Source organism: Callorhinchus milii, unplaced genomic scaffold, assembly GCF_018977255.1.
Source record: "Callorhinchus milii isolate IMCB2004 unplaced genomic scaffold, IMCB_Cmil_1.0 Scaffold3, whole genome shotgun sequence".
NCBI classification, from domain to species: domain Eukaryota; kingdom Metazoa; phylum Chordata; class Chondrichthyes; order Chimaeriformes; family Callorhinchidae; genus Callorhinchus; species Callorhinchus milii.
The window spans coordinates 87,909,763-87,937,460 of record NW_024704744.1 but is presented as its reverse complement, the minus strand read 5'-3'; the positions used below and the strand labels follow the sequence as shown (position 1 = coordinate 87,937,460).

The 27,698-nt window shown below is 37.3% G+C and overlaps 1 protein-coding gene across 6 annotated transcripts in view; it reads right to left on the bottom strand.

The window, feature by feature from the left end:
• Positions 1-320: 320 nt before the first annotated feature.
• The window catches only part of gpatch2 (G patch domain containing 2), a 119,341-nt gene continuing 91,963 nt past the window's right edge, over positions 321-27,698 (bottom strand). For 4 of the 6 annotated variants that reach the window (XM_007904509.2, XM_042332990.1, XM_007904508.2 and 1 more), the window contains exons 7-10: positions 24,414-24,453; positions 23,427-23,497; positions 8,691-8,779; positions 321-3,459 (exon numbers count right to left, since the gene is read on the bottom strand). In XM_007904509.2, coding sequence (XP_007902700.1) covers positions 3,290-3,459; positions 8,691-8,779; positions 23,427-23,497; positions 24,414-24,453 — 370 coding nt within the window. In that variant the 3' untranslated portion in view covers positions 321-3,289. The remainder of the gene's footprint in view (positions 3,460-8,690; positions 8,780-23,426; positions 23,498-24,413; positions 24,454-27,698) is intronic. The other 2 variants (XM_007904512.2, XM_007904511.2) reach the window with 2 other exon arrangements.

Below are 27,698 nucleotides of genomic sequence, written 5' to 3'. Positions count from 1 at the left end.
CCCTGTAACCCAACACCTGATGCAAATGTGGGCATTTCTCATGTTCCAACATAATAAATATGGCCTTAAACTCCAGTGGATGTAAATGTGGCTGAGACTGATATTCTCACATTGTGAGAAATCATGGGCATGAAACTGTATGAGGCAAGTTTACGGGAAACGATACCACACTGCCCCATTGCAGGAATGGTTCAAATTCTGTCAAATACAATTCCCATAAATCTGATGAAAGACGCATTAAATTTAGATACTAAAATGTATGTCATGCTGAGTATAAAGTATGTGAGGGCTGATTTATGAACAGCAATAATCACAAACAATTGGTCGTGGTGCTCATTTATTTACCTACTTGCAAAAGGTCTGATAAGGTTCATCTTAAGGGTCAGTTATGCAGAGTTAAAAACGTTGGAACTTCTATAAAAACAGTTTAAGTCCAAGAACAATTGAATTCTCTCAGAAAGAATTTGTACAGAGAAATAATACTGATTCTCAACACTGCTAAACATGGCGACACAATACATGACAAATTTGCAAGTTTACCTGCCAGTATGGAATAGGCATACGAGACATTTCACATCATGCACATTAAATTCAAGTACAGGCACAAGATACACAAGCTATAAAGGATAAATCAGTCTAGATCCCACTGTGATACTCCACTTTACTGTTATTGAAAATTGTAGAAACATTTCTAGACAGAAAAAAGCTAGATTTTAATTCCCAATTTTGATTGTTAAAAACCTTGGAATTAGCTGACCAACAGATTAAATGCAAAGTTGCTTGATTTCTATATTTCACTATATAAATGGTAATTTGATAAATATCTGCTAGTCTGTCTCATTCAAGCCATGCTTCATACGAACAAACCCAAAGGAACTTTTAATTGTACAGTTTAACCTACATAAGCTATACTCTTATCACTAAATTGCTTCCAAGGCTCAATGCTTCCTCTCATAATGGTTATATGCATGTTACAAATAAACTTGGTTCAAAGCAGTTCCTATCCATTTAGATCTATTGCATAAAATAACAGTTCAATATCTTAAATATATCTTGTTTTTTTTCCCATAAGAATTGTTAAGTCATGTATTCCCATATTCCTCATGGGGAGCAACATTTACTGTCTCTGCAGCAAAAACAGTACATCTACAATTGTGACATGCAAACTTAAAAAAAAGGTCTGATTTTCCATTTCTTTCATGCAGGAGTGTGGTACCACACGTTTTAGCCCTGTAACCCTGTGGCTCGAGTTGTTTTAAAATACGTCATGAAGTAGAATTACCCAATTAAGGCACTTGACACAGGCACTGCTGCTCTGTTCTCAAGTACCATGTTGTGTCATGTAACAGATAAGTCAGCTTTCAAACTGCATTACAATGAAACCTTGCTCTGTTCAAAGGGAGATAATCAGCCACTGGCCCACTAACTGATTTTGATACCCACACCTGCTATAAGTTTCGAGGGTATCAAATCATTGATAATAATAGTAACTGTCTGCTAAATAAAATTGACATTAAAAGTCAAAGTAATGTCAAATCCATTAAACAAGCAGGTATATCATTTCAAATTTTTGCCACCATGTTGAGCTGGTTCTGCTAAATACTATATTAATTGCCTTTTACTTGCTAAATTTTAAAAAATCATTTTGTAATACAGAGAATAATGATTGTATTAAGTAAAGCACAACTAAATACTGTACTTGAGTTCAAGATATCTATATTACCTGTACTATTTCTACATAAACTTTTTTTGCCCATATTTTATTTATCTTACCATTGTAAATCTTTTTAACCATCAAACATTTTACACAATTCTGCCATATTGACTTGTCACCAAAAATCGTTAACTATGATATATTCCTTGCTATTAGCAGCATGTTGGAGTTTTACGATAGAATACACATTTGAAGCTGAAATTAAATGGAACAGTAACTTTCAGGCAAATAGGCCACCATAGCTGCCATGTAATCACCCATCTACAGATATGTTTAGGACTCTGGTATCTATTGTCCAACAGAAATGACTTTAATTACAATATATGAAAGACCTCCTGTAGGTAAGATATTTGTAACCATTTGTTTATTTTAAAAAATATTTAAGTGCTGTTTCGGACATGAAATCCGATGTTTTGCAACAATCTGTAATACTCTTCAATGGATAGATTAGCAGAACTGAGCAATTCAATTAGTTGAGAGATGCACACTAAAATGTCACATTCCTGAAATGTGTGGTACCAATCATAGCAGGATCATACCATCTTGGATTCTAAGAAAAATTTTAAGCCGGTTCTGTTTGCTATTAGTTACAATAAATGATCCAGTGTGGGTTTTATGCTGGAACACAGTACCTCAGGCTCATGAAAGCACTCAGCTTCACATTCAGTTCCCTGCTCCTTTTATCAGGACACATCACAACCACAGCAATGATTATTGGATGGTTGAATATAGCACCGTGCCAACGGCTCTTTACTGAAGTTTGAAAGCATCATGTTGTCCTCACACGTGAAAAAAATGGCACTACAGAATAACCTACAAATCTAAATGAATTTGTGTATATTTAGCACTATGGGACCCATTTAACAACATTTGATTTATTCCATGCAATAAATAACCATTCCTTTCATGACAAAGACCAGGACAATGTACAGTTTTGTTTGGTATTTTTCCTGAAATATTGTTTTATTTCTCTGCGAATAAAATGACAATGTCGAATTTGAAATAAATACATGGCAATAGCAACAAAAGTGATTTGAGTTTCCAATCACTAAAAAAATGTTTTGCAACTTCGTAGGACAGTTGGACATTGTCTTGGTTCTTCATTGGAATAATGTTACCACTTTTCAGCACCACATTATCAGCAACTTTTTTAATAGAAGCACAGCAGTTGGAACAGGATGACAACTTGCAAATCATACAGAGATATTCATACACCGGACAGCAGAAGATTCATACTACTGCCATATTTCATAATAAATTCACATCCACAGCCTCAGTCAGCTTGCAGACACAACTTTGGATGGAATGGAATTATTGTCCCCAAAGACCTTTGGACTTGTGCATCAGTGTACAGTAATCAAATTCATTTCCTGCTATCAAAAAACCTTCATAACAATTAAGACAGTAAATCAGCTCTGACACCTATTCTAAAATAAGCATGTGTGTTGAATTTAAAACAATTAAGGGTCTTTTTTTATAACAATGTTATTTTCCTTGCCACATATTCCAATGTCTTCACACGATTCTGAGCTGAGGCTGTTGGGAGTGGTTTCTGTTGGGTTGATTACCTGTCTGTCAGCTGAAGCCAAGTCCGACCCCTTTTGGTCTCTGTAATGCTCTAATGGGCTCTGCAATCCCTTTGCCGTCTGGTCCAAGGCCAGTGCCAGGAATCCAACCCATGCTTTGCATCATCCGACTACCGATGTTGGAATCTGGGATGGGGTGGGCGTTTTCACCTATAAATGCTTAGATTAAAAAGGACACACAGGTTTAATCAGCAAAGCCACGTGAAAAAGAGCAGGATAATCCCAATTAAGAGTTCAAAATCTTTAGTTCTTTAATTCTCTTAATTTATCTGATGGTCCGTCTCATCAGTGCTGACCTCAGTGATGTCCCTCGGGTTCACAGAATGTGTGGTAAGGTTTTCAAAAGTTCAACACAGCTTTACACCAGAGGGAAAGAGCTCACTGCCAATTCACCACCCCCACTCTGTTGACTTCTCAATTTCATCTGCATTGCTATGGTCAAGCACAAACCCACTGAGTGGGTGGGTGGTGGTGATGGGGGCAGATTGGACGGAGAAGAAAGTCAGAGCGAGAATTGTTGCATCTGTCAGGAGTAGCTACTTCAGAGCTGCCAGGCCATGGGAGGACCTGAGCACAGAGTGAAGCTGTGAATCCAGGCAATCCAACAATGTTGTTTTTACTTGATTCCTCCTGTCAACACGTTACTTTCCTTGCCATCAACACATTAATTTATCTTCTTAATAAATAAAACTAGGTTTAATATAAATGAACTGCTGAAAAACAATCTTTTTAAGGAATAATTATAAATGTTTTAATGCTTCCAATCAATCCAATTTACAAATTGATGGAAACTAAAATGTTAGCATTTTAAAAATATTTAAAACAATTTACGAATGAAAAGCAATTTAATTTACATTTTATAATTTTTTTCTGGATGGCTATTAGTTGCTCAAAATTAAATCAATCTAGCCAATCTTTATTTATAAATATCCCTACAACACAGCACTTCACCTACATTACACAGACTACCAGAATTCATTTCCTCTCCATCTGACTGGAAACTGAATACCAGATCATAGGTCTACAGCTGGCAGAAGCTACACATCTGCTTAATCACTCTCTAATGTACTAACAGCTTAATGCACACATGAAACAGTTATTATACACTGTTGTATCACACAGAAAGTATTTTAATGGTTTTGATAAAAAGATAAACTAAATACTAGAAAACTGCAAAGGAAAACGCTGCAATGCAAAAATAAAATGCTGCAAATGATCAGCAGGTGAATCAGTATCTGAAAAGAGAAGGACAAGTTAACATTTTGGGTGTGACCTTTCATCAGAACGAGAATGGGTGGGTTGAAAGGCCTCTCCATTGGATAGAGGACAGCAATACCGGAACAAGAAAATCAAGCCATCAGGAAAAAAATAAAATATTAATGGCATCCATAAATGGCTCATCTCCAGATTAGTAAATGTTGGAGACGATGTAAAAGTAGAACAATGGTATGACAGTAAGAAAGCTTGAAATTCTAGTGAAACATTGGCAGCTAAAGGCTAGACAAGATTTGAAGAGGTGAAAATATGAAATACGAGGTCCTAGAAATCAGAAGTATAGAAAACTCCTGATAACTCAACCTTGGCTGAACTTGTCACGACCACGTAAGTCAACATGTTGTCAATAACCCGGCTACATCCCATACAAAGTAATAACAAAGAACTCCACTTTACTTGTCACACTGCTTATCAGGTATCGAGTCGCATTCCAGAAATTCTTACAATGTAAAATTGATGGGATAACTTGTCTTATAAGATGTCTGTCTTGCATCGCGGAGGCCTCCCGCCCTATCTTGTGAGTGGTACTGAGGATGGGTGCACCTGCTCAGTTGCATGTTAAAGGGTAGGGGCGGGAGGCCACGGCATGGCCCTTCAGTAGACCAAAAGCCTCTGCGATGCATCTGAGCTTGCGTGCCCAACCTTCATCGTGCATCAGTACCAGTCACCGCGCCCAAAACAGCCTGGGATTCCACTTTGGATAACTCATCGCTGGGCTCTTTTCCCTTGGAATGACGAGTTACCCAGAGTTCGCTGTAGATGAAAACATGAAGAGCACGGGACCACAATAGCAAACAGGACCAAAAAGTGAAAGTCAGAACAGCAGAGAATTGAACACCTTTTAAGGGTAGCATTCACAAACAATAGGCCTTTCAGTTTCATAGGATTTTCTTTTTACTGCTGGATAACCGAGTATATCAACTGATCTTAATAATTTATGGACCTGCTTAAAATCATGACCAAAGGTTAGGGTAACCATAGTTCCTAGGTCAGAGAAAGGAGCATTCTTCTGACAAGGTGCTAATCAATGCAATTTCAAATTGTGAATGAAGATACATGGAACCATCACCAAAGACAATTGTGATAAAAAGAAAAATGGATGCTTGGTGCTTTTCTACAATGTACTATTGCATGAAGTGAGGTGTCACTTCAGCTATCCAAGGCATTAGAGTCTCATTTCTTTTGACCTTCTACGGAACCTCTGATACAAGTCATGAGACAAATGAAAGCATTGATTCTAGTTGATTAGAGCTGGCAGATATAAAACAACAAGCTAGTCAGAACTTTAAACAAGCTCAAATAAACTAGTGTAAGATCACAGGCTGAGCTGCCCAAGACAAATGTTTTCCTGTGTTGTAGAAGAAATGCAAATACAATGAATTCAGGTGTTGGGAGGAAAGGAACCAAGATGACATTAGGAGGAGTGACACAATAAAGAAATGCAACACAAAGATGGATGAAATCTTTTGATGGGGCAGGTCTTTCTTGCAATTTCTCCTTTGGCTGAACTGTCCATAGAGTAAGGAGGATTCTATTGTCAGTCCCACCTACTCTCTGAGCTCCTTCAGAGAGTACTAAATCACTGGAAATTTGGACCCTGCATATCTGTGCTTACGGGTTAAATAAACAAGATTATTTCCTCGCTGGCAGTCGTCTTTGTGGCACTAATTCTTTCAAATCCTTTCTCGAAGGATCAGCATTTGCTGGGCAATACTATAGAACAAGACCTGCCAACCCATCTTGTACCTCAGTTAGGGCTGTCACGAATTAGCCTTCTTTTCCACTCAAATCTTCCAAGCATTACAGTGGATAGTAATTCACTTGTGTAATTGGTTCAAGAGATGAAAATCTTGTATCAGCCTCTACAGCCACTAATCTATCCAACTGACTGCAGGCCTAATTGGCAGTTTGTTTAGTAATCTGGAACCTAAAGTGGTTGAATTGATGTTGGATAAGTAGCCATATATGGTGCATTAGCCAGAGGAAAATATTTTCTATATTTCACGGATACAAAAAGTTCCTTTTTTGTCATCCAGATAGGGATAAAATTGAATTTTGCACATCTAATCAGCATTTTGTGTCTTGTCTACCTAATTGAATCAACTACTTTAAGTGACACGAGCAAAGAAAATAGTGTACATTATAAAACACTGTATTAAAACTGCATGATGACTTTAAAATGAATTGTGCATTTCAGTATCATAATTGGTTTGATACCGACTATCTCTCAATGTATTTTTTCATTTTTTTAATATTAGTTTATTTTAAACTGATTTTTTTTTGCTGCAGATTTAATGCTTTTATAAGTAATATTCAAACAAAATACTTTCTTTCAATGGTCCATTCAGTGATTTAATGCAGTACCTTGCTAAACAACAGCCAATCCGATTGGGTGATTTCACACACCAAACAACTCAAACTGCATAAAATCTTTTTAAATCATTTATTAGGGCTACAAGAGCAAATAGTGCTATTCATTATCTGAACTAGCAATACCAAACAATGGTGCCTGACTTTGATTCAAGGCTGAGAACTAGCTGTAAATTCAGAAATCAATATTTGGGTATATCAATATTAATTTTATTTCTTTCAATACAAATGAGGAAATGCACTGAATAGGAGCAGTGAAATAAATAGCATGAATCAAGTGCTTTTTTTTAAATGGCTGATCATTAACAAGGGTTCAAGTTTTTTTCGCAATACTATAGGTTCAAAGACTCTTAGCTGCAATACGTTTATTGAAATACGCAAGCATTTGAAGGAGAGACTTGACTGCGAGTCTCACCTCTGTGCCGCTAATGAATGGGTTGGTACAAAATATTTAAAAAGATGAAATTGACAAGGGAAGCTCTTTTTCTTTAGTACAGGGAGAAAAAGTACAGGGTCAATTTTTTTTAAACTACCCCCCACCCCACACAAAAATACTAAACACACACACACATATATATATATATACACACACATACATGTGGGAGTGGGGGTGGGCGGTAGAAGAGGAGGAGAAAGCCTGAGCAATTCATGTTGACAAATTGATGAAAAAGTAAAAATATTCAGTGCCTAAAGCTGATGTCATAGTATCATTAATTCCAACAATTTATTGATGTACTAGGTGGAATATAATTATCATCTTTGTTACTGCAACAATTTTTTGATAGCCAATTGTCATTTCAAGTTGTCATTGGATTTCCAGTCAGTGGTTATGATGCTTATTTCATACTCCTATAACACAGAAGTTTAAGTTTTGGTATGGACATATTTAGGATTTATTTTATTTTTAGCTGGGGTTCCTAACTTGAAAAAAAGCAAGCATCAGGTCCACTTTATATCATTAACATAGAGACTTTGATAATGCCTCTGAACTTTTGCAGAGGATGAATATTGAAGAGGTAAAGGGGGGAGAAAGGCAGAAAATAACGAAAAATATTCTAATGGCACCAAAATTATGTCTTTAGTAGTAAAATCAGCTCAGTGATTGATGTTCCCTTTCTGTGGTGCTGCAAAGTCTTCAAATGAAAGTTCGAATTCAAGATCCTCATCCTCACCTACAAGTCCATTCACGGCCTTGCTCCCTCCTACCTCTCCGACCTACTATCCCCCTACTTACCTGCCCGTACCCTCCGTTCCTCTTCTGTTCCACATTCCCCGCCCTAACCGCCCTACCATCGGCCTCTCAGCCCCTAGGCTCTGGAACTCCATCCCCCAGTGCCTTCGCCTTGCCTCCTCCCTTTCCTCCTTCAAGGCCGGTCTCAAGACCTTTCTCTTTGACCGTGCCTTCAGCTCCCCTCTCGACTCTCTACCCCCTCCTCGCTCCCTCCCTTCCCTCCCCTCACCCTGACCATTTTCCCCCCTCCTCGCTCCCTCCCTTCCCTCCCCTCACCCTGACCATTTCGCCCCTGCTCGGGTCCCGACCCAACTGTCCAGCGCCTTGGGACGTCCTCCCGACGTGAAAGGCGCTCTATAAATGAAATCTTGTTGTTGTTGTTAACACAAGCAGGAGGAAGATATTTCCCAGGAGTGAATTATTGGTACAAAACAGTGACCATAAATGGCTCTATTATTTATTCGTCCCTAGCAAGTTTGAACATGCTGATTTTTATTCTGAGTTTGTACAGTACCTGCTGCTGAAGGTCCAGGGGGAGGTGCTGCTTTTCTTCTCCGTTTGATATCTCCCGTGCACAGTGATCCTAAATGAACATTTGTTTGTCTGCAAGTAATTATCAAAGAAAATTATTAACTTGGAGAAAACACTAGCATCTGTCTCCCCTACATGCACAAAGCCTGTATGATCTAACCCTGAATCAAAACACCCACAATGAAGATGTAGCTGCATAATAAAGCCACCAATCTTGTTTATATCAAAACATAATTATGCTTTTTGACAACTGCTCAGCGGCCAGACTCTGCATCATAAATTGTTACCAGAATGAATAATATAAAAGGAATGCTTTTTAATTTTCAAAACTGGCAATCTTTCCAGCTCCACATAAAATCAAACGGTGCTGCCTTGACAGGCAAATGGTGGAGATTAATTATCTATAGGGATTACAATACAGTCGCTGAGATTTCAATTGGCTACTAATACTTCACTGTCAGCATTGCATTCATTAAGGCACAAACGGACAAAAACTGAAATGAATCTTTTAGATAGACCTCCAATTGAACCTGAAGACCCTATGAGTGCCCGAGGTACAGGTCTAGAAGTGAGTTTTACTTGAGTAATTTTGCAAAGAATTGATTATCTGTTATGCTGCATTGAGATATCTACACTATTGATCACCAAGATTAAGGTACTCAGGCATCTTTTATTTTCTCACAGAATGACATGCTATACTTGCAACAAATAGCACTAAGTAAGGACTAGTTTGTTATTGTTGTCACTCTTCATGTAGAACACAGCAGTTACTTTTTAATTTAAAATCAATGACAGCCTGAAAGGCAGCCTTGTTCCATCAGCATAAATGAACCATTTGTCTTTCTAAGGAAGGACTACCACTTTGATTACCAGTCAAGGTGAGAATGAAATAATATATATTTTAACATCAAGCAATGTTCAAAATCACAATCAAAAAATCAAAATTATTACCTGCTAAAAAGCGAACTGGGAAACAGGAAACCTCAAAGGAGAAAAATAAATCCCTTGTGTCTAGATGTATGCTTATTTACCCCTCGTCATTTACAAAAGTCTGTACATTTTATTATAATTGACTGAACATCACATTGTATGTGGCGTATTAAAATATTGTTGTATTCAATGGTACATTCATATTAAATAGGGGTTTTCACAACATCACAGGTATTTCTGATGAGGAAGGTCTTTTGGCCTATCTGACCTTACACTTCCAGAATAGCAAACCTAGAGTCTTCTCATTTCAGCAACAAGCTGTTTCTCAGTTATGTTTGAAAAGTTTTGTGTAATATGCAGCTAAAAGATAGGCAAATCGGGGCTTTTAAAAGGCAGACCAATGTAATTTTCAAAAATATAACATATAAACCTTTTGCAGCTAACACTGTACACAATCTTAAGGCGTTTTATATCCCATTTTTATTTGGATTTTGGTTGCAGTAATCAATTTGAGCAGATCTAAGCTTGATCACTACAACCGGAAGCTGAATGCTAGATGACACGACAGCAAAGTCGGAGGCTAAATGACAGATGACAGCAGAGACAGAGGCTGAGGTGGATGACAAATGATTGAGCACTCCAATTATTATAACCGAATGCAAATACATGGATGCATATCAGTTTGGGTTTTGAAGGTTATATTTTGATCATTATAAATAAATGATAAAAAAGCCAAATTCCGCTGCATATGTTGTAACTATCTAGTCTGCATTTTCAACAGCATGTTTAAAACTTAAACCACACTTAAAGAAATGCTTTGCAATTATTCTTTTTGGCAGAAAGATCACTTTGTTTATGATATTGGAAGAATTACCTTTAAATCACATGGTTTAGTTATTTGTGTACAATACTGTGAGTGAACAGTTCGATATCTCACACAAAATGAAAAACTTTAAAACTGAGTTAAAGCCAGCATTTCAACAAACAATGCAGAGATCCAAGTGGCATGTGGCATCAAGTTCAAAGACATCAAGGCTAGCTGAAGTGCCGGTGCAACGTCCATTTGAATGAAATGTGGGATGGGAAGGGCTCAGCTAAGGTAATCATTAACTGGGACATTTCCAGGAGTGAAATATCCCACCGTGTGATGATTATCATCAACAGGGATCACATACTGTATTTTCCAACCCACTGAGTCATATCCATCCAGACGATGATCTATTTTGAGAGCACCATGGCACAAACATCAATTACATTGTGTTAATATTTCCAAAGGTGGTTCGACAATTATACTGCAGCTAAAGTGTGGAAGCACCTTTACGATTCTCATGATCGGCAACTTAAACTCTAAGATACAAAAAAAACTCTCATCGTGACCATGCTTCCCTCCTTTCAGAGTTGCCACTAATTTCATCGAGAGATGTTTTATTTGCCAAGTGGTAACATCTACTGGTCTGCTTTTAACAAACTGCCAATTATTTCAAAGTACTTAACAAGTAGCAGTTGGCACAGCCTGACGATCACTTGCTCTACATGCGAATAGCCTTTTATTGGTATTTTTAAAACAGCCAAAGGCAAGTTTGGATATTTAATTTCAACATTTGGAAAGAGGCAAACAGCAAGTTGCAACTGAGACTGGGATCCCAGCTTCAAGTCGAAAAATCCGGACATCATTTGGGCTCAGATCAATTTATTCCTTTAGCCAAGTAGCTATGCACACACAGACCTTGGCTCACAGCTGTAGTGAAATGAAAGAAATGCTGAGTATTCGCTAACTGTGGAAATGCTTTAGCAGGTGGTGAAGATCAGTGAAGCAAAAGGTCAGGGAAGCCTCTCTCCATACAAAGTCCCCGCATGAAAAAAACATTGACATCAGCTCACCAAAAATATGAGCCTGAGATTAACTTTGAACTGCAAAATTATCAGATAAAAAGGATTGTAGCATTTGCAACATTTAGCTCAACTCATTCTGGTACCGCTTCAGAAGGATGGAGTCATGCGCATCACCTTTGTGGATAATTGATTTATTAGTCAAATTTACAGAAACATCATGTGAAATCCAAGAGTTCAACTGAAGAGCAGCAGCCTAAACAGGTGAATTAAATCATAGTATGAGAAAGCTTATATCTCTTGCAAAAGCTTAATCCTAAAATACTATTGCCTGATACCCAAGTTCTTAAGGCTTATTTGAGAAGCTAACTTCTTTTACGCTTATCTCTTTCAACGATTGCTGTCGACAGACCACGTTTCATCTGAGTCGAAAGAAGCAACATTTTCCATATCTACAAAAAGGGATCAAGGCCAGAGTCCTATCACTAAAGTCAAATACGGTTTCATTTGTGTCAAAGTTTGCGGAACCACAGTAAATGAGAATCTGTTGCAATGTCTCAATCACAACAACCTGCTATCTAATCACTGACATAACATTACAGCAAATCAGTTGACGCGTCACTCAAACTAATGGTTCAGGAATGGAGTGATGGCCTAGATGTACATAATTAGAGTAGTGGTCCTCAACAGTTCATTTTGGATGTAGGATCCACCAGGAAAAGTTGACCTCTGAGCTAAGTACATTACTGACAAGATAGCTCAGCTGTGGAAGTGGCAATCCAGTTGTTAGTTAGCCATCTCAATATTAATGGGAAACCTTAAGAATACGCATAAACAAATCAACAGATCGAAGATCTAAGAAAGTAATATACTTTCTTGTATTTCTGTTGATATTTAAAAATAATTTTGTTTAAACCATGAGGATAATGGTATCACCAGGGAAAATCTTAAGGAGTCACAGAATAGAAGGAATTGAATTATCATCAATGAATTAACAGTTCTGTTGCACTGTTAGTCTCTCCCTAAAATATCATCACTCATAGTCTGATGTCTAGGATAATCGTTTGTAATTGTTTGATTTTTACAAGCTGAATAATAATAATAATAATAATAATCCTTGCATTTGATATAGCGCTTTTCACGTTGGGAGGACGTCCCAAAGCGCTAAATGAAGAGATGGCCTCCTTAAATAATAGTTTAGTTACATAACAATCCTGTTAAAATTAGAAGCTATGTACTCACCAAGCATGGGATAGCACCTGTGCCCCACCACTCAGTGGCAGGTATAGCAATAATAATCCTGGTATTTGATATAGCGCCTTATCACATCTTCGGACATCTCAAAGTGCTTCACAGATTATACTGTAAAGTGAATTGACTGTATATTTTGTGGGCGAAAGATATAGCTTGCACACCACTTCACAATCAAAAATTGTCCAGGCACTTTTAAAAAAAAGTTTAAAGATCAAAGCAAATCTTAGTACATTTTGCAACTGGAGTGATTATTTTTAAAACCTATAGGAGTTTTGCATCTAAAAACGGTGTTCCGAGTATGTTTCAGTACATAAATATTATTTTTACTTGTACAAGTACAACAACAATAGATATAATTTTGGGTGAATTTTGAGTGATATTATCTCATTTGTTTTTATTCTCATTACATTTCTAGCATGGTAAGAAGGAACAACCCTTCCCCAATTACATGAGTAAACATCCTAATAATAAGTGTCAGCCCCTGTGTTAGCCCTTTCACCTCTGAGTCAGTAGATTCAAACCCCACATTGTAACTTTGAACTCACAGTCTAGAATGACACCCGATTGTCGGAATAGCCATCCTCAGACATTAAACCGAGGTCCAATTGTCTGTCAGGCGATGCTAGAGATACGATAGCACCATTCAAAATGAGGAGAGTTTCTCCCTGTGTCTTGGCCATTAATCCCCCAGATAGAATTGCTCATTTACTTCATGGCTGTTTGTGGGTCAAAACTGTACAGTTTAGCTACTGCTAATTCTCCTACAAAACACACAATTGCTACATTTTACAGAAAAATCCTATGAAGCACTTTGAGACATCCTCCCAGCACGAAAGATCCTATATCAAATGCAAAGCTGCATTAAAATAATAATTATACGGCTACAAACATTCATCTATTGAAAATAAGGATAACAAACCAAAGAAAGCACACAGCAATAGATCTAAATTTGAAATGCTCATAGCGACCCCCATCACTGACGGCCACTAACATTAATCTGAAGATGTCCTGCACAAAAGACAATCAACACCTTGTTAAGAACTAATCACTGGGGACATAAATCCCAAGAGAATTTGTACAAAAGAACCTAATGCGTAACCAGTAAAGATGTCAAATGTATGCTTTGGGATTTCCATTATTCAGGAATATGAAAACATAATGCTGGTCTGAACACAACAGTTTTATTGAATCCAAGTCAGAAGCTGGAAGAAGACATGAGGGAGTAAATCAAAACAACCTGAAGGAATGTATACACAATACTGAAGACAGGAGGTTGGCAGAAGCATAATTCCTCACACACTGTATATAATACAAACAGCATAAAGAATACTCCTACTCCAATCTAACCTAAAAGTAAAAATAAAGTTGCTGCTCTAAAATAAATCCCCAAGCTACCACTGAAACTGCATCACCTCTTCTGTGAAGTCAACTAGGGAGATATTCCATATTTTGATCCACTGTAGAGCTACAGAAGAGATCTCACAAACCAAACACTGCTAGCTACTGAATACTGTGTTGTCAAACTCTTGTCTACTGCAAGGCTTTCAGTGGCCTAGCATAATAATGTATGCCAACTCAAAGCTAAAGCTTGAAAAAAAATAGAAACTTTCATGACAGTCCCAGTAATTATTCTGAATATCACAAATTAAACCTGGATGTAATAATGTAGCCTCATTTGCCAGCCTGCAGAAAAACACAGCCCTTGCTCTCGGATTCAGCACAGCATGTACATTGCTGACAGTGATGAGAACGAGTTACCAGAATTCATTGTCCACAACATCAGCTGCCAGACTAATCATGACTGAAGCAACACAACAATGCTTGCTTGCACTGAAGTCAGTCCTCAATGTTTATGCCACGATCACTAGAGCTGCCGTAGCTGCAGCTCAGAATTATGTGTGCGTGGAGTATTTGTAGCAAAGTTTCAAAGACTGCTTCTTCTGCATGAGAAACTCTGTGTGACAGCATTATTGCCTGGTACTCTGTTCCTTGTAATGTAGAGTGAATGAACATTTGCTTGCTGAATTGGGATTGCTGTTACACATAATAGATACAGGAAATTGCTGATTTTCCTGCTAGCGCCCCAATACAATTTCTTATTTTATTATTGCCAGAAGTAATCCCAAAGGTTCAATTTGTGAGTATCTGTCCTTGTTACTATTGCACATAATTGTTATGCTATCTAATACTCCATCTAAAGGGAGGAGGAGGAAAGAAGGGGAAACGGCCTCTGAATTTTTTTTCTACTCAACTAACCAGTCTATCAATCTAAAACAGTTCATTGTAGGATGCCATATTTTCTCTTTCCATTGATAGAGGGAATAATTTCTGCCTGGAACAAATATAGGTGCTCAAAATGATAGATTACTTTTTTGGTAGGATCATTCTCAATCTTCACATACTTCCAAATAGTCCTGTCAAATTATTGTTGGGGAGGGGAAAAAAACAAAGTACATGGAGTAAAAAAGAATCACAGACAATTTTCTTTTAAGATATTTAGACTATTCCAATAAAGTGACTTTGTCCCTTCCCATCCCAGATATGTCCTTGAGCTACTCAAACCAGCAAAGTTAAAGAACAATTGACAAATCCAAAGCACTTGATGGAGAATATACTAGGGAAATGTTTTATAGAGGGTAAAATTAAACAAGGTGAACAGGACCTTCATGTCTCATTCGAGTCCTGTAGATTAGTGGTTAGAGCACTCGCTTCGCAAGCGAGAGGACCTGGATTCGATTCCCGGTCAGAGAGAAACGTTGGGTCAAGTTTCCTTACTCCACACACCTGTTTACCTAGTAGTAAGTAGGAACCTGGTGGTTAGTAGATTGACGGATTGCTTTTCCAGGGGTAATAATCCCTTCAAAAAAATAATAATAATTTGGTCACTCAATCCACGTCCGTTTGTAGGACACTGCTGTGCGCGTTTCACTCCCGAAATATACAGTCAATTAACTTCACAGTATATTCTGTGAAGCTCTTTGAGACGTCTTCAAGACATAATAAGGCGTTATATCAAATGCAAGGATTACGATTATTAAAGGATGCAACCTCTGACACTACTGCACTTTCCCAATGGTGCACTGGAGTGTCAACTTCGATCATGAGCTCAAAGTCTTTGATGCAGTATTGGAACCAACAATCTTCCAACCTAGACTTAGCAACTGAGCCAAGATGATATCCACCTTGTTCTTGAACAGTTCCCTTACCTAACCTTGCCATAACCCACATATTGATCAGATAGTGTTCTAGACATGTAGTGGAGTCTTTAACCTAAATTTAGGTTTGCTCTTCGTCGGTTGATAAACAGTCTTGGTGAAAATGCAATTATTGTTCTAACCAGCAATCATATAAATGCAATCTAAGAATACCTGCTCAAAATTGGCACTACTGGACTATCTTTTATTCCTCTAGATATTTTCTCCCAGATACAGTCGTTACTAACTGTGGAAAATAACTTTCACTAACCAATTGTAATAGAACCCACCATAACAAGCTTTGTTATAACATGGGTTCACTTACAGTGGGAATAGAGTGCGGACCATGAAATATTTGGGGCCTCCAATACCTTCAGCATGACAGGTGGCTTGCAGATGTCTTTGCTGGCAAAATTACAATACAAAATTACATTTGTAAAGCGCCTTTCATGTCGGGAGGATGTCAAAATGACATAGAATGTGCAACCATTTGGAGCTGACCAAGTACTCGAGAACATTATCAGTAGATAATTGCACTCAGTCATCAGTGATGCTAGAACCAATCGCGGCAGGGATATCAATTTCTCTGAATTGAATGGAAGTGGAATGAAAACATATTTAGAGCAGAATTTACTGTTTTTCTTGCTGAGACTTCGTTAGTAGATGCATCAAATCTGTAAATTGTACCTTAGTTCCAATGAACTAACGTTCCACTTTGAAGATATGAGATACAAACTACCACCTCATTGTAATGCAGTCATTTCCTTATTTCTTGCAATTCTATATGTCTTATTTTGCTGTAGTCAAAACCCTAGCATTGTGGCTGGGTAAAAAACTTGTTATTGCAAAAATTAGTTCAACGTTTCCAAATTTGCTGTAGATTTCTATCACAGATAAATTTGGCAACTTAGCAAAATGATTCAAGCCACAGCGATCAGCGTTAGCAATGGAAAACGTGTGGAGAGCAACAGACTTTAGGAATTATTAGTTATTGCATTCAAAGGAGAGATTGGACACTTTTCTAGACTCAAGAATTATGTGCAATAAAAATTAGAAATAAAGATGTATCCAGGAAAAGTCAAAACTAGTATAATTTGTGGTACAATTTGAATCATCAAAACAGCATAGAAAGATAAATGCTTTTCTCCTAGCTGTGATGTTATAAACGTTTGTCGAGAACACTAAAACCAACCCACTAGACATCACAATAAAAAACACAATGTGAGTGCATTCAAGTAGGTTACAAACCTCAGATTTCAGAGGACATAAAAATGCTGCATACCATTCCCTTAAAATTTATGACATCATCTCATTGCCTCGATAGCGCAACTGTCTAGAAATTCATCCACGGCCATCTGTTATTATACGCTGAGTATTGGTAAAATCCACTGATGAGATTATTAAAGGAGTTCACTGATGAAATTTTGTTATGGAGTAATTTCACTGAACAATTTAGATTTATTGATTTCTACTGAAAAAATAATAGTCTTCATAGTTCTGAAGAGTTTACTGAAATTCAGAAGGCAAGCCCTTTTTGCTGTGTGCAACTTTTTGTATCCTTCTAAATTTCTTTATAAATCGAATAATCTCATCCATCCAAAGGCATCACAAAGTTAATATGCACAAAAATACACGTTTAGAAATTCAGGTAGTTGTGCTTTTTACTTTTTTGTGTCATGAGCTAAGCACACTCTGACCTCTAATTAACTAGGTTAGGTCAGTGATAAATTTCGACAGATTGAAACACATGAATGAAAGTAGAGTGTTTTTTTAATCCCCACATACCAAATTGTGACTTGCTCTAAGTAATTATTTATAAATAGTTTTCCAACATGTCAGAAGAAGCAGTGTAGAAGCTCATTTGATATAAAAATATATATGTTTAAAAAAATCTAAGAATGACATTGCCTTAAACTTTGGCTTTTGACGTAGTGCTCACAATGACTGAGGGAAGCGGTGTCAAACAAGATAACATTTAAAGTAAGACAACAGCAATTTGTCCCCCTTTTGTAAGGACTTACAAACAGAGGTCTGTCAGCATATCAAGCCTAGTTAAAGCTATCCTCTGGTAATAAGCTGCTTCCAAATAGCCTCAGATGCAAGTTTAAGCTTGAGAGACAAACAGATGTGACTATGGTTGCTGGGGTTTGGCATTAACACTCATTGTCAATATACAACATATACACATGGACAGGGCATCAGCTGCACAATACCAAAACAGGCCTTGAAGTGTCAAAATAGCAGCAAAGTTGCGTTGAGGGAAAAGATCCATGACAACCAGTTTGGTGTTGTAACAAAAAAGCCAGCCAAGATTTCATCATGTCATAAGGCATTAATAAAGTCCCTCACAAACATAAAATGCACATCATCAAGTTGATGAAATGACGGAAGGCTAAAATTCATAGCTTTTTTAAAATAAGGAAATAAGTTTTCATCTTTCACACAATTTCCTGATCTATGTTGATTCTTTTGTTTGATGTACCATTTACAAAAGATGTTCCATTCAAAGATACTAAAATGTACCACTTTCTATTCAAAACACATTCTGGCATTATCTGAATTACTGACAGATCACCGTATTTAGATTAGGTTTATAATTCTTGTGTCAAATAAATGAGCTACTAATAACATTATGAAATGGGAGTTTTACCATATATATTTATAGCCGGATAAAATCAAAATTCAAATGCACCAGCCTTTAGTTAAACAGCTGCCAGAAAATAAAAGAAAATGTCCACATGCTTTTCTTTCAAGTTTTCCAAGCTCTGGTCACTTTCTATTGAAAATATATAATTTCTTAAAATAACCAGGGTACTCTGACATCAAATTCCTACAACATAAATAAAAGTGTAAACTAAAAAGAAAATTTAAAGCTTTGCACGAAAAAATGATAAGCCTATAGTTGGATATGTATACATATAAAATGTAAGCCGCTAAATAGTTTTCTGTGATGATTTATATCACAGTACATACAAAGGATTTTTTTAAAAAATCATGTAATAAAACCAACTCACCTCCAGGACAGGTGTTATCCAGCCACAAGTTAATATAATTATAATATTTTCTCAAGAAAACATATTTGCCTGAATTTAATTAACTATGAGATAAACAAGCACCAAACCAAAAGCAGAAAATCTGATCATTTGCTTCCTCCAGTTTGTTATACTTGAAAAGTCACTGGCTGACATACCGAGTTGGGTATATAATTGTACACAAGTCTAAATGCACTGAGTGAGAATGAATCAATTCTTGGGACATTGCCCTCTAAAATCCCGTATCAGTAACAACAATCTTCTAACAAAGCGCCAATATCTCAAATCAGTTATGGAAGTGTACTTTTCAAATATGATTGTTAAACAAATAACCTAAATAGCCTGGTAACATTTTAAAACGATTACTGTTGTAATTTAAATAATTCTGAAATAAAATACCATCTATTTATAGTTTTATTCTTATCTTTTCCTATAAACCCCGCCTTCCACTTTTGGCCTATTTTACACAAAAAAAGATCCTGGGGGATTTACAATTGTATTGCATTCCTTTTGAGGTACTGAATGAAAACACAAGTATTTATATTAAGTGTACATTCCCAACTGGATTTCTTTATGTTCTATTTTCAATAGTTTTATATGGCAGCCCCACTATAAAGCAGTAATTAGGGTTCATAATACCCACATTAAAAAGTGTGAAAACAATGGCTGATTATGGGTTGCTGCCAACATTACTTCTTGCACATTGCGGCATATACACTCTGTGCAATAAGTGCCACTTAAGTCCCTTCCTGTGTATTATGTGTAAGAAACAACAGCGGCACTTCCTAGATATAATGTGCATGCATGCAGGACACAACGCTGGCGGCAACCTAATAACCTGGAAAGTGGAATTTTGGAGGGAGAAGGAAGCTTGGAATTCAGTGGCAGAAGCCACACGTACAATAAAGGGTGGGTTCACAGTAAACCATCACTACAAGCAAACCAATCTTAACCTGGGATGGTATCTAACCTTGTATTTGCTTCAAGTAGTATAACTTCCTGCAAATATTTACTCATCAGAGATTTTTATGTCTGTAATGGATTATTTTCCAAAATATAAATTGTCTACAAGTTACTATCTGAATGAAGTATTTAAATACCAGAACACAAAACGCACTAAAAAAAAAGCAAAGAGCAAAGGCAAGCTAAAATCATTCTGTCAACAGGAATTAATGCAACATAAAATGTGGTGGCAGTTTCGGCTTCTATTCATGCATCAAAAATATTCACTTGGTTTTTGTACATCAGCCTGAATTAATTGGTAGCACGCCTGCCTACGAGTCAGAAGTCTGTGGGTTCAAATCCTACTTCGGATTTGGAACTCATTTGCTGACATTCCAATGCTGTGCTGGGGGTATACTGTATTGTTGCAGGTGTTGTACTTCAGGTGACACATTAAACTGAAGTCTTATTTGCCTGTTCAGGACATAAAAGATCCAATGGACTAATCGAAAAGAGAGAGGCTGCTTCTTCCAGTGTCCTGGCCAACAATCCCCCAAATAAAATTGGTCATTCGGCTACTTGTGGGACATTGGTGTGCACAAATTGGTTGCTGCATTTATCCATAAAATACAGTCACTCCATTTACAGTACAACTGTGAAGGATATATGAAGATATGGGAACGATACACAGGAGGATCACTTTCCCCAATGTGAAAGGCCCTATATCAAATATAAGGATTATTATCATAATTGCTTGTTAGTTATTCAGTGAAATGAAGCGAGCTACTGAAATGAACCGTTGTTACAAAAACAGTGTAAAAGATAGTTACAATTACAGTAGGTGATGACTACGAAATAATAAAATACATGAAATAATTCCAAAATACTGCTACTACCATTTGTTAAAAGAGCTCCTATAATGAGACCTAATTAAACTAATAAAAGTCACAGAAGCATGTGTTCGTTTCTCACAGTAAGGAGAGAAGAGTAATTTTCTTCCACCGTTGCAAGTTTAAAAACTGATTCTGAGGTTTTGGCTCATCACAGGCCTTTTCTCAACTTTCACACAGGTTTTGCATGTTTCTCAAATGGTCACATCTGGTCAAAATGCAAATATATTAAATCATTATGATCCTAACATCTGTTGGCCAGTCTTCCAGTGGGTATTGGCAAAGACATACGGGTTTGCTTAATCGTCCTCTTGTTAATGAAACTCAGTCTAGAATTCTAGCATTTTGCACTTTTTCACTGAAATTATACCTTATTTGTCAACCATTAAACCCCAGTAAAGCATTAAAAACTACACACTATAAATACATGTAAATCTTTTCTATGTAGCTACATTTCTAGTAGGGATTGCTAATGGTGATATGGTGGCCGAGTGTGTGAGTTGACTAATCTATTGTAGTGCATAGACCCACGATGATCTCCCTCCTCCTGTTTCTCACAGTCAGTTTCTGATCTAAGTGGGAACATTGTTGGAACCTATAATTAGAGAGGAAAGCAAAATACATTGATGAGCAAGTCAATTTGGTCTCCCAAGGTGCAATAATGGCTAATTTAGAGTAAGACAGGCATTTTGTGTCAAATTCCCCATAACGGGCCACGGTGAATGAATTCAGCTACTACTTTTCTCGTTGGTGTTGTGAATAGATTGAACATCAGCGTACCACATAAGCAGCAATTTTATAAAAATGTCTGCCTACAAGCTGTCTCTTATTTAAATCCCAGTTTACACAGTGTTTTTTTTTGATTTGGCACAGAAAATAAGGACATGGAATGAACATGGAAAGTCCATTATAAATCAGGGTAATCGTAAAGCCATTCATTTTGGGAGATCTTGAGGAAGTAATTTCACCATGGAATCAATTCACATTGTTGCAATATAACACCAAGCAATGTGACTCAATTCTGCTTCAACTCAGAAATAGTTCTCTAAAAATTCTTGGTTTGTGTGACATTTAAGGGATCATGGTAATCTAGTGTTAAATTAGCAACTAGTGATAATCCTCGGGGGTGGGGGCAGAGGGAGGAAGGGAAGGTAAGTGGGGTTCCTTGGAGCTGAACTGGTTCCCGGGTGACGTACTTGGCAACAGAATGTTGGAATTTTGGCAACGGAATGTCAGAATTGAGTTAATCTACTGTGGCCGTCCTGCTATTCTGAGCCAGGAGGGTCTGCAGGACTTCAAGGCATTGGTGTCAGATCAGCCAGCGTGACTCATTGGCAGGAACTGAAGCCGCAGACTGGTCCCTGGGAGCAGGGATTCTTCCCCTTCAGCTCCTGTTAGCCCTGCACACTAAAGCCCTAATACGTAGGATGGTCCTTGCTGGACAAGCAGCGGGAAGCTTGACAAACAGAGTGCACTCAATGGCAAACTACGGTTTTATCTGATTAAACTCTAGCAGTATCCCAACCCACACTCTGGGGTTCTCAAGCCTTGATTCTTGCCAACCTATACCTAATAATCTCAGAAATGGAGAAAGAAAAATATATAGTCAATTCACTTTACAGTATATCCTGTGAAGTGCTTTGAGATGTCTCAAAGACATGATAAGGCACTATATCAAATGCAAGGATTATTATTATTATTATTATTGAGAAGGATGCATCCCTCGAGGGAGAAAGTATTCCATTCCAGACACAGGAACATTTCCACGTCTAGGTGACATACATATGTGGAACTCTCAGATAGGTATGGGCATGCTTAAATACTGTGGTGGATTTTTATATGCGTCAGATATCCGGCTGACCACTGGCTCCATTAATCCAGTGGAGCTCCAAAATATCTATGTCCATTCTCCATCTTTAATCTGGGCCAGATGCTTTCTATGGTTGCCAGCAGCACAGACCTACATGTCTCGTGTATATAGCCTTTTAATATCACAATCACACTCAATTCCACAGACACACTTTCCAATTCTTTCTGAAGTTGTGAATCAACTTAGAATGCACTGCCTTTTCTGATTCTGTTCCAATGTTCTACTACCTTGTGGAGAAAACCCTCTTTCTAAAACTGAAAATGTATTTAACTGTCGAAAAAAAATACAATAAAGTCCATTGAAATTCCTTTGATTACAACTGAGTATAAATACATATCTTGAGTTATTACAAACAGCTATAATACATAACTTCTCAAATGTATACTAGTCTAATTTGTGTAGGAAGTGATTCTGTTCAGCTGTTCTGTACACTGTACTGTTAATCCTTTCAATACTTAACTTTATTTCCAATGTGTAATTTGAAAATGCCTTTAAGAATTGTATTACATCTAATAGTAATGTTGACTCTCGCAAGGGACAGTGAGAAATTTCTTCCATTTGAATTACCACTGATTGCCTTATTTCAATAAATGTGGAGATTTTCAAATCATTGCTCCGCAATGTGTTAGGAATTTAACATTGTTTTGTTCATCAAAGCTCATACACAAAAAGTCTAGTACTACCTTCCCAATATGGGGCACAAATAAATAAATGCAACGTATAGTATCTGCTCATTACTGGGCATATTTCAGTGGCTGAATGAGGAAACCACCTTACCCACTAGGTGATCGCAACGAGCTGGTCTTTCTGGGTGTTCTGTCACCATGCACTTCTCGCAGGTAACTGAGCTATAGAAAGTCACACAACTTTGTTAAAGTCAATTACATTCTGCTTTTGATTACTTTTGCACATCTTTGATTTAAGTGCTAACGTGCAGTAATAAATTCCATTTTATTGAATTTCATAAGTTGCTAATTGAAACATACAGCACACTTTCTAGCATTGCTACCATGAGCGAATACAGTTGTAGGTGCTTTTGCTGTCATTCTGATCTAAATAGATAATATTCATATTTATTACTTTAGTGACGATTCCCCTTTAGCTACTCAAATTCCACAGCTTGAAACACAAATAGTTAAAGTAGAGTTTCTGCACTTTTTAAGGTTGAATTTTTCCACCTATCTCAGAGTGAACTAAAAATCTTCTGCTTTGTGGCAATTTGATATAAATATGCTCCAAGCTTCAAAATGATTATTCTGAAAGCATTATTGGAACAAATTTTAAAAACAAAGTATTAAGTATCAAGCATATCAAACGCATGTTGTGAATGAAAGTTTTCATAATAATTTGTAAAGTCAAATTTCTGCCTTTTAGCAATCTATTTCTAAACAGTTCAAATATTCAAGAAATACAGAAAGCAAACAGCTTCTTTTACATCTGGGTCTAATTAAACCAAGGGAGACTGGACAACAAGTTCTTACACTCTCATGCATACAAATATTGTTTTAAAATGCAATATATCTACAAGTATGTTAAGCAGAATGCCAAAACAATATGTCAATAAATCTAATGTATTCTGTTGGGGCGGCTGAAAGCTGTTTACAGATTGTTTTTATGGCTAATTCTGTGAATAAAAAAAGCCAGGCGGTTTTGTGAGAGCCAGTTAATGCCTCAGCAGTTGGCTTTAAAACAAAATATCCAAAACCAGCACCCGGAATATGCAGGAGCACGGAGCAAACGGTTTTTGGCTGCAGTATTTCGTACCTGGCTATGATCCTTCCTGGCCCCAGGGCAGAACCAAAGGCTGTGGGAGAAAACGGATAGGTTTTAATGACACATCTCCGTAAGCATGTGCTATCACATGATGGTTCAGTACGTGCATTTTGGCCATTTAACAATCACTACGATAACATAGCCATAGGCTACACTGTTATATTCTGTTATTTAATGGTACATTTTATGGGACGTTAAAGAGTCCTCACTAACTGTTTTATGGGTTTGATTTGAATGCAAACAAGCATTCAGCTTGAAAATTTCCACTGCCATGGGTGGTTGTTCAACATCACAAAGAAATGCATGCTAAATAGATTCCTGGAACTCAAGTCATGACAAAATGACTTTTTTTTGTTTTAGAAACTAAGAGAGTGTAATGTAATATCTGGGCAGGTTTACTCTTTATTTTTGAAGAAATGATACATTAATATTTTGTCTACGCTGTTTTTTGAAGGTACTGCCTGTGCTATCGGTACGTGGACAAAGAAATCTGTAACAAGGACAGATGCATCCTGATTTTGACCCTGGGTAGTTGCTGGGAACAAAGGCAGACCTGGAAATATTATCCCAGTGTACTAACAGAGAAGTCACCAATTCCTCACCAGTACATACAGCCATCCAGATTAAGCATAACATCAAACCAATTATGGTCAGGTCTATATTTGAAATTCTATGGAAAAGGATAGCGATAATTGCTAATTGACTCTAAGCTATTAACATCATTTTTGGATTGACAAGAGAATTTCGAGGTGTACAATCAGCAGCACTTTTTCTTCTGGCATAAATGTGTTATCGCAGTTGTTAGAATCTTACAGAGGACAGACAGTTTGACCATTTCTATCCAATGTCATAAAGGGAAGACTTTGGCATCAAGGGGTCCATCCACAAGTAGAGAGGACCTGGGTTCAATTCCCAGGCAGAGCAAAACATTGGGCAAGTTTCCTTACTCCACACACCTCTGTTTACCTAGCAGTAAGTAAGAACCCGGTTGCTAGTCGATTGGTGGATCGCTTTTTCGGGAGTAAAAATCCCTTCAAACCAAAAACAAATGTAAAAAAAAATTGGTCGCTCAATCCACGACTGTCTGTGGGACGCTGCTGTGTGCAATTGGCTGCTGGGTTTCACCTACAAAATACACAGTCAATAAATACACTTTGCAGTATATTCTGTGAAGCTCTTTGAGATGTCTCAAAGACGTGATAAGGCGCTATATGAATGCAAAGCTTATTATAGGATTATCAGTATCCTGGTCTTCATGACTTTTCAAATAATCCAGGAGCAAAAGGCAGTTTTCTCTGCTGAGAAAACCCTTTATGAGCACTGAAGTTGCTGAAGGAGATCATGTAGGATTCTCATTCTTCTAAGACGTTTTGCAATTCATTCTTATTCCAATGAAAATCAAGTGAAATTACTAAGTCAAAGATCCTGATTGCCTGCAATTCAAGGGCAGCAACATCATGGCCAATCCTTCTCGATAATTATTTACTCGGTCCAGTCAGAATGAAGGTAACAGGGCTTACTATTTATTTAACACGGTCAAATACCGTACATCATTTGACTTGCAGGGACTCAGTCGCCGCTAAAATTCTGGTGATGGGCTAACTAGTGTGCAGAGTCATCAGAAAAGGCATCATCATCATCACTTCTGATGACATCTACTACGTCGCTAAAGATGATGAAAAACACTTTCCTGTGGGATTCCTTTGTCGGTGTTGTGATAAGATAAATAACGTCCATTCATCATGAGCTGATGATATGTGTGTCTTCTCAGAAGTCATGTATCTGCTTCTGCTGCTCACTGGATAAGCCACGAAAGACCTGTGTCTCAATGAGGCTAGATATTGTACACTATAGAAGGCTAGATATTGTACACTATAGAAAAGTTGGGGGTCACTTCTATAACTTTCTGATGGGAATCGAGAGAACAACTATTTCTGGACCATGACAATATAAGCATTTCTAATTGAATGATTTGCTCTGAAGCTAAACTGGTAACACAAACGTTTGCTGTGATTGAGATGTTATACCAACTTTTTAACTACGTACTTTGACAGACTGGCAATAAGGATATTGATCTCCAATTATTTGATCCATCTTTGAACCCATTTTGCTGTTGAGATAAATGAGTCAGGGGAGCAGCAAGTTGCTCAGACAGAGCTTTACAAACTTATACATTAATTGCAAATGGGCAAGTAGCATTTTGTGATCAACTATTTGAAGAAATAAATCGTAATTTTGCAGCAACAAATCTTCAAGAAGCTTTACAAATAATTTCAGCCTTTCAAATATACTAACTGATTGCTGGTTAGACTCCAGAAGTACCCCAACACACACTTTAGCGTTCCCGAGCCTTGGCTAATACTCTCTGGAATAAGGTAAGCAGAATCCGTCCCTCCAGGGAGAGGGTGAGCATTCCATTCCAAACATGAAACTTCCATGCATGAATGAAACTCTCAGTTTAGCTTGGATACTCTTAAGCACGGTGATGGGTTTCTGCATGTGTCAGATCAAATAAAAAAAGACTGATATTTGTAGATGTGACTGATATTGGTGGCCATCATTTATTCTAGCAAGGTCCCAGAAAAAGACATAAATTATTTTGACACAGGCATTAAGAGAATTATATAAAAATTTGCAGATTAAAAATTAGAGTTCAGTGCAAATTTTGAAGAAGAATTCTGGAGAATTCTACAGTTTGTAGATGTGAAAAAAAAAGTTCAATGTAGATAAATACAGAGTGATACCATCACATTGTCTAATAAGTCTTAAAGAAATACTGATTTTTTTTAATAATAAGGTAGCTGAAAAATAAGAAAATTGATCTAGTCATGGAGAAATGTAGTGATGAATATCACGCTGCAATTGTGGAACTGTACTTCTTGGAATGGAAATTTGGTCTTTGCAGCAGTTTCAGAAAAAAATGGATTACGTGATAGTCCATCAAAGATGTCCACATTGCGCTATGTTTCTGCATTACGTGGTACAGGAAGTGTTGAAGATGTACAAAGAAGTGGACCGCCTTGAACATCGCAAACTTTCTTCCAACAAGATGGGGCAGTATGTTGTACTGCTAAGGCAAATTTTGTGTGAAACTTTCTCTAATCACGTCATTTCCAGGTTTGGTGTTATCCCTCGAGATCGCCAGCTCTTACTGCCCCCGATTACTTTTGGTGGAGTTATTTTAAGTCTCTAGTTTATCAAAATCGTCCACAATCAACAATGGCTCTGAAGGACAGTATCAGAGAGTTTGTACAGGATTCCAGCCGAAACACTCAA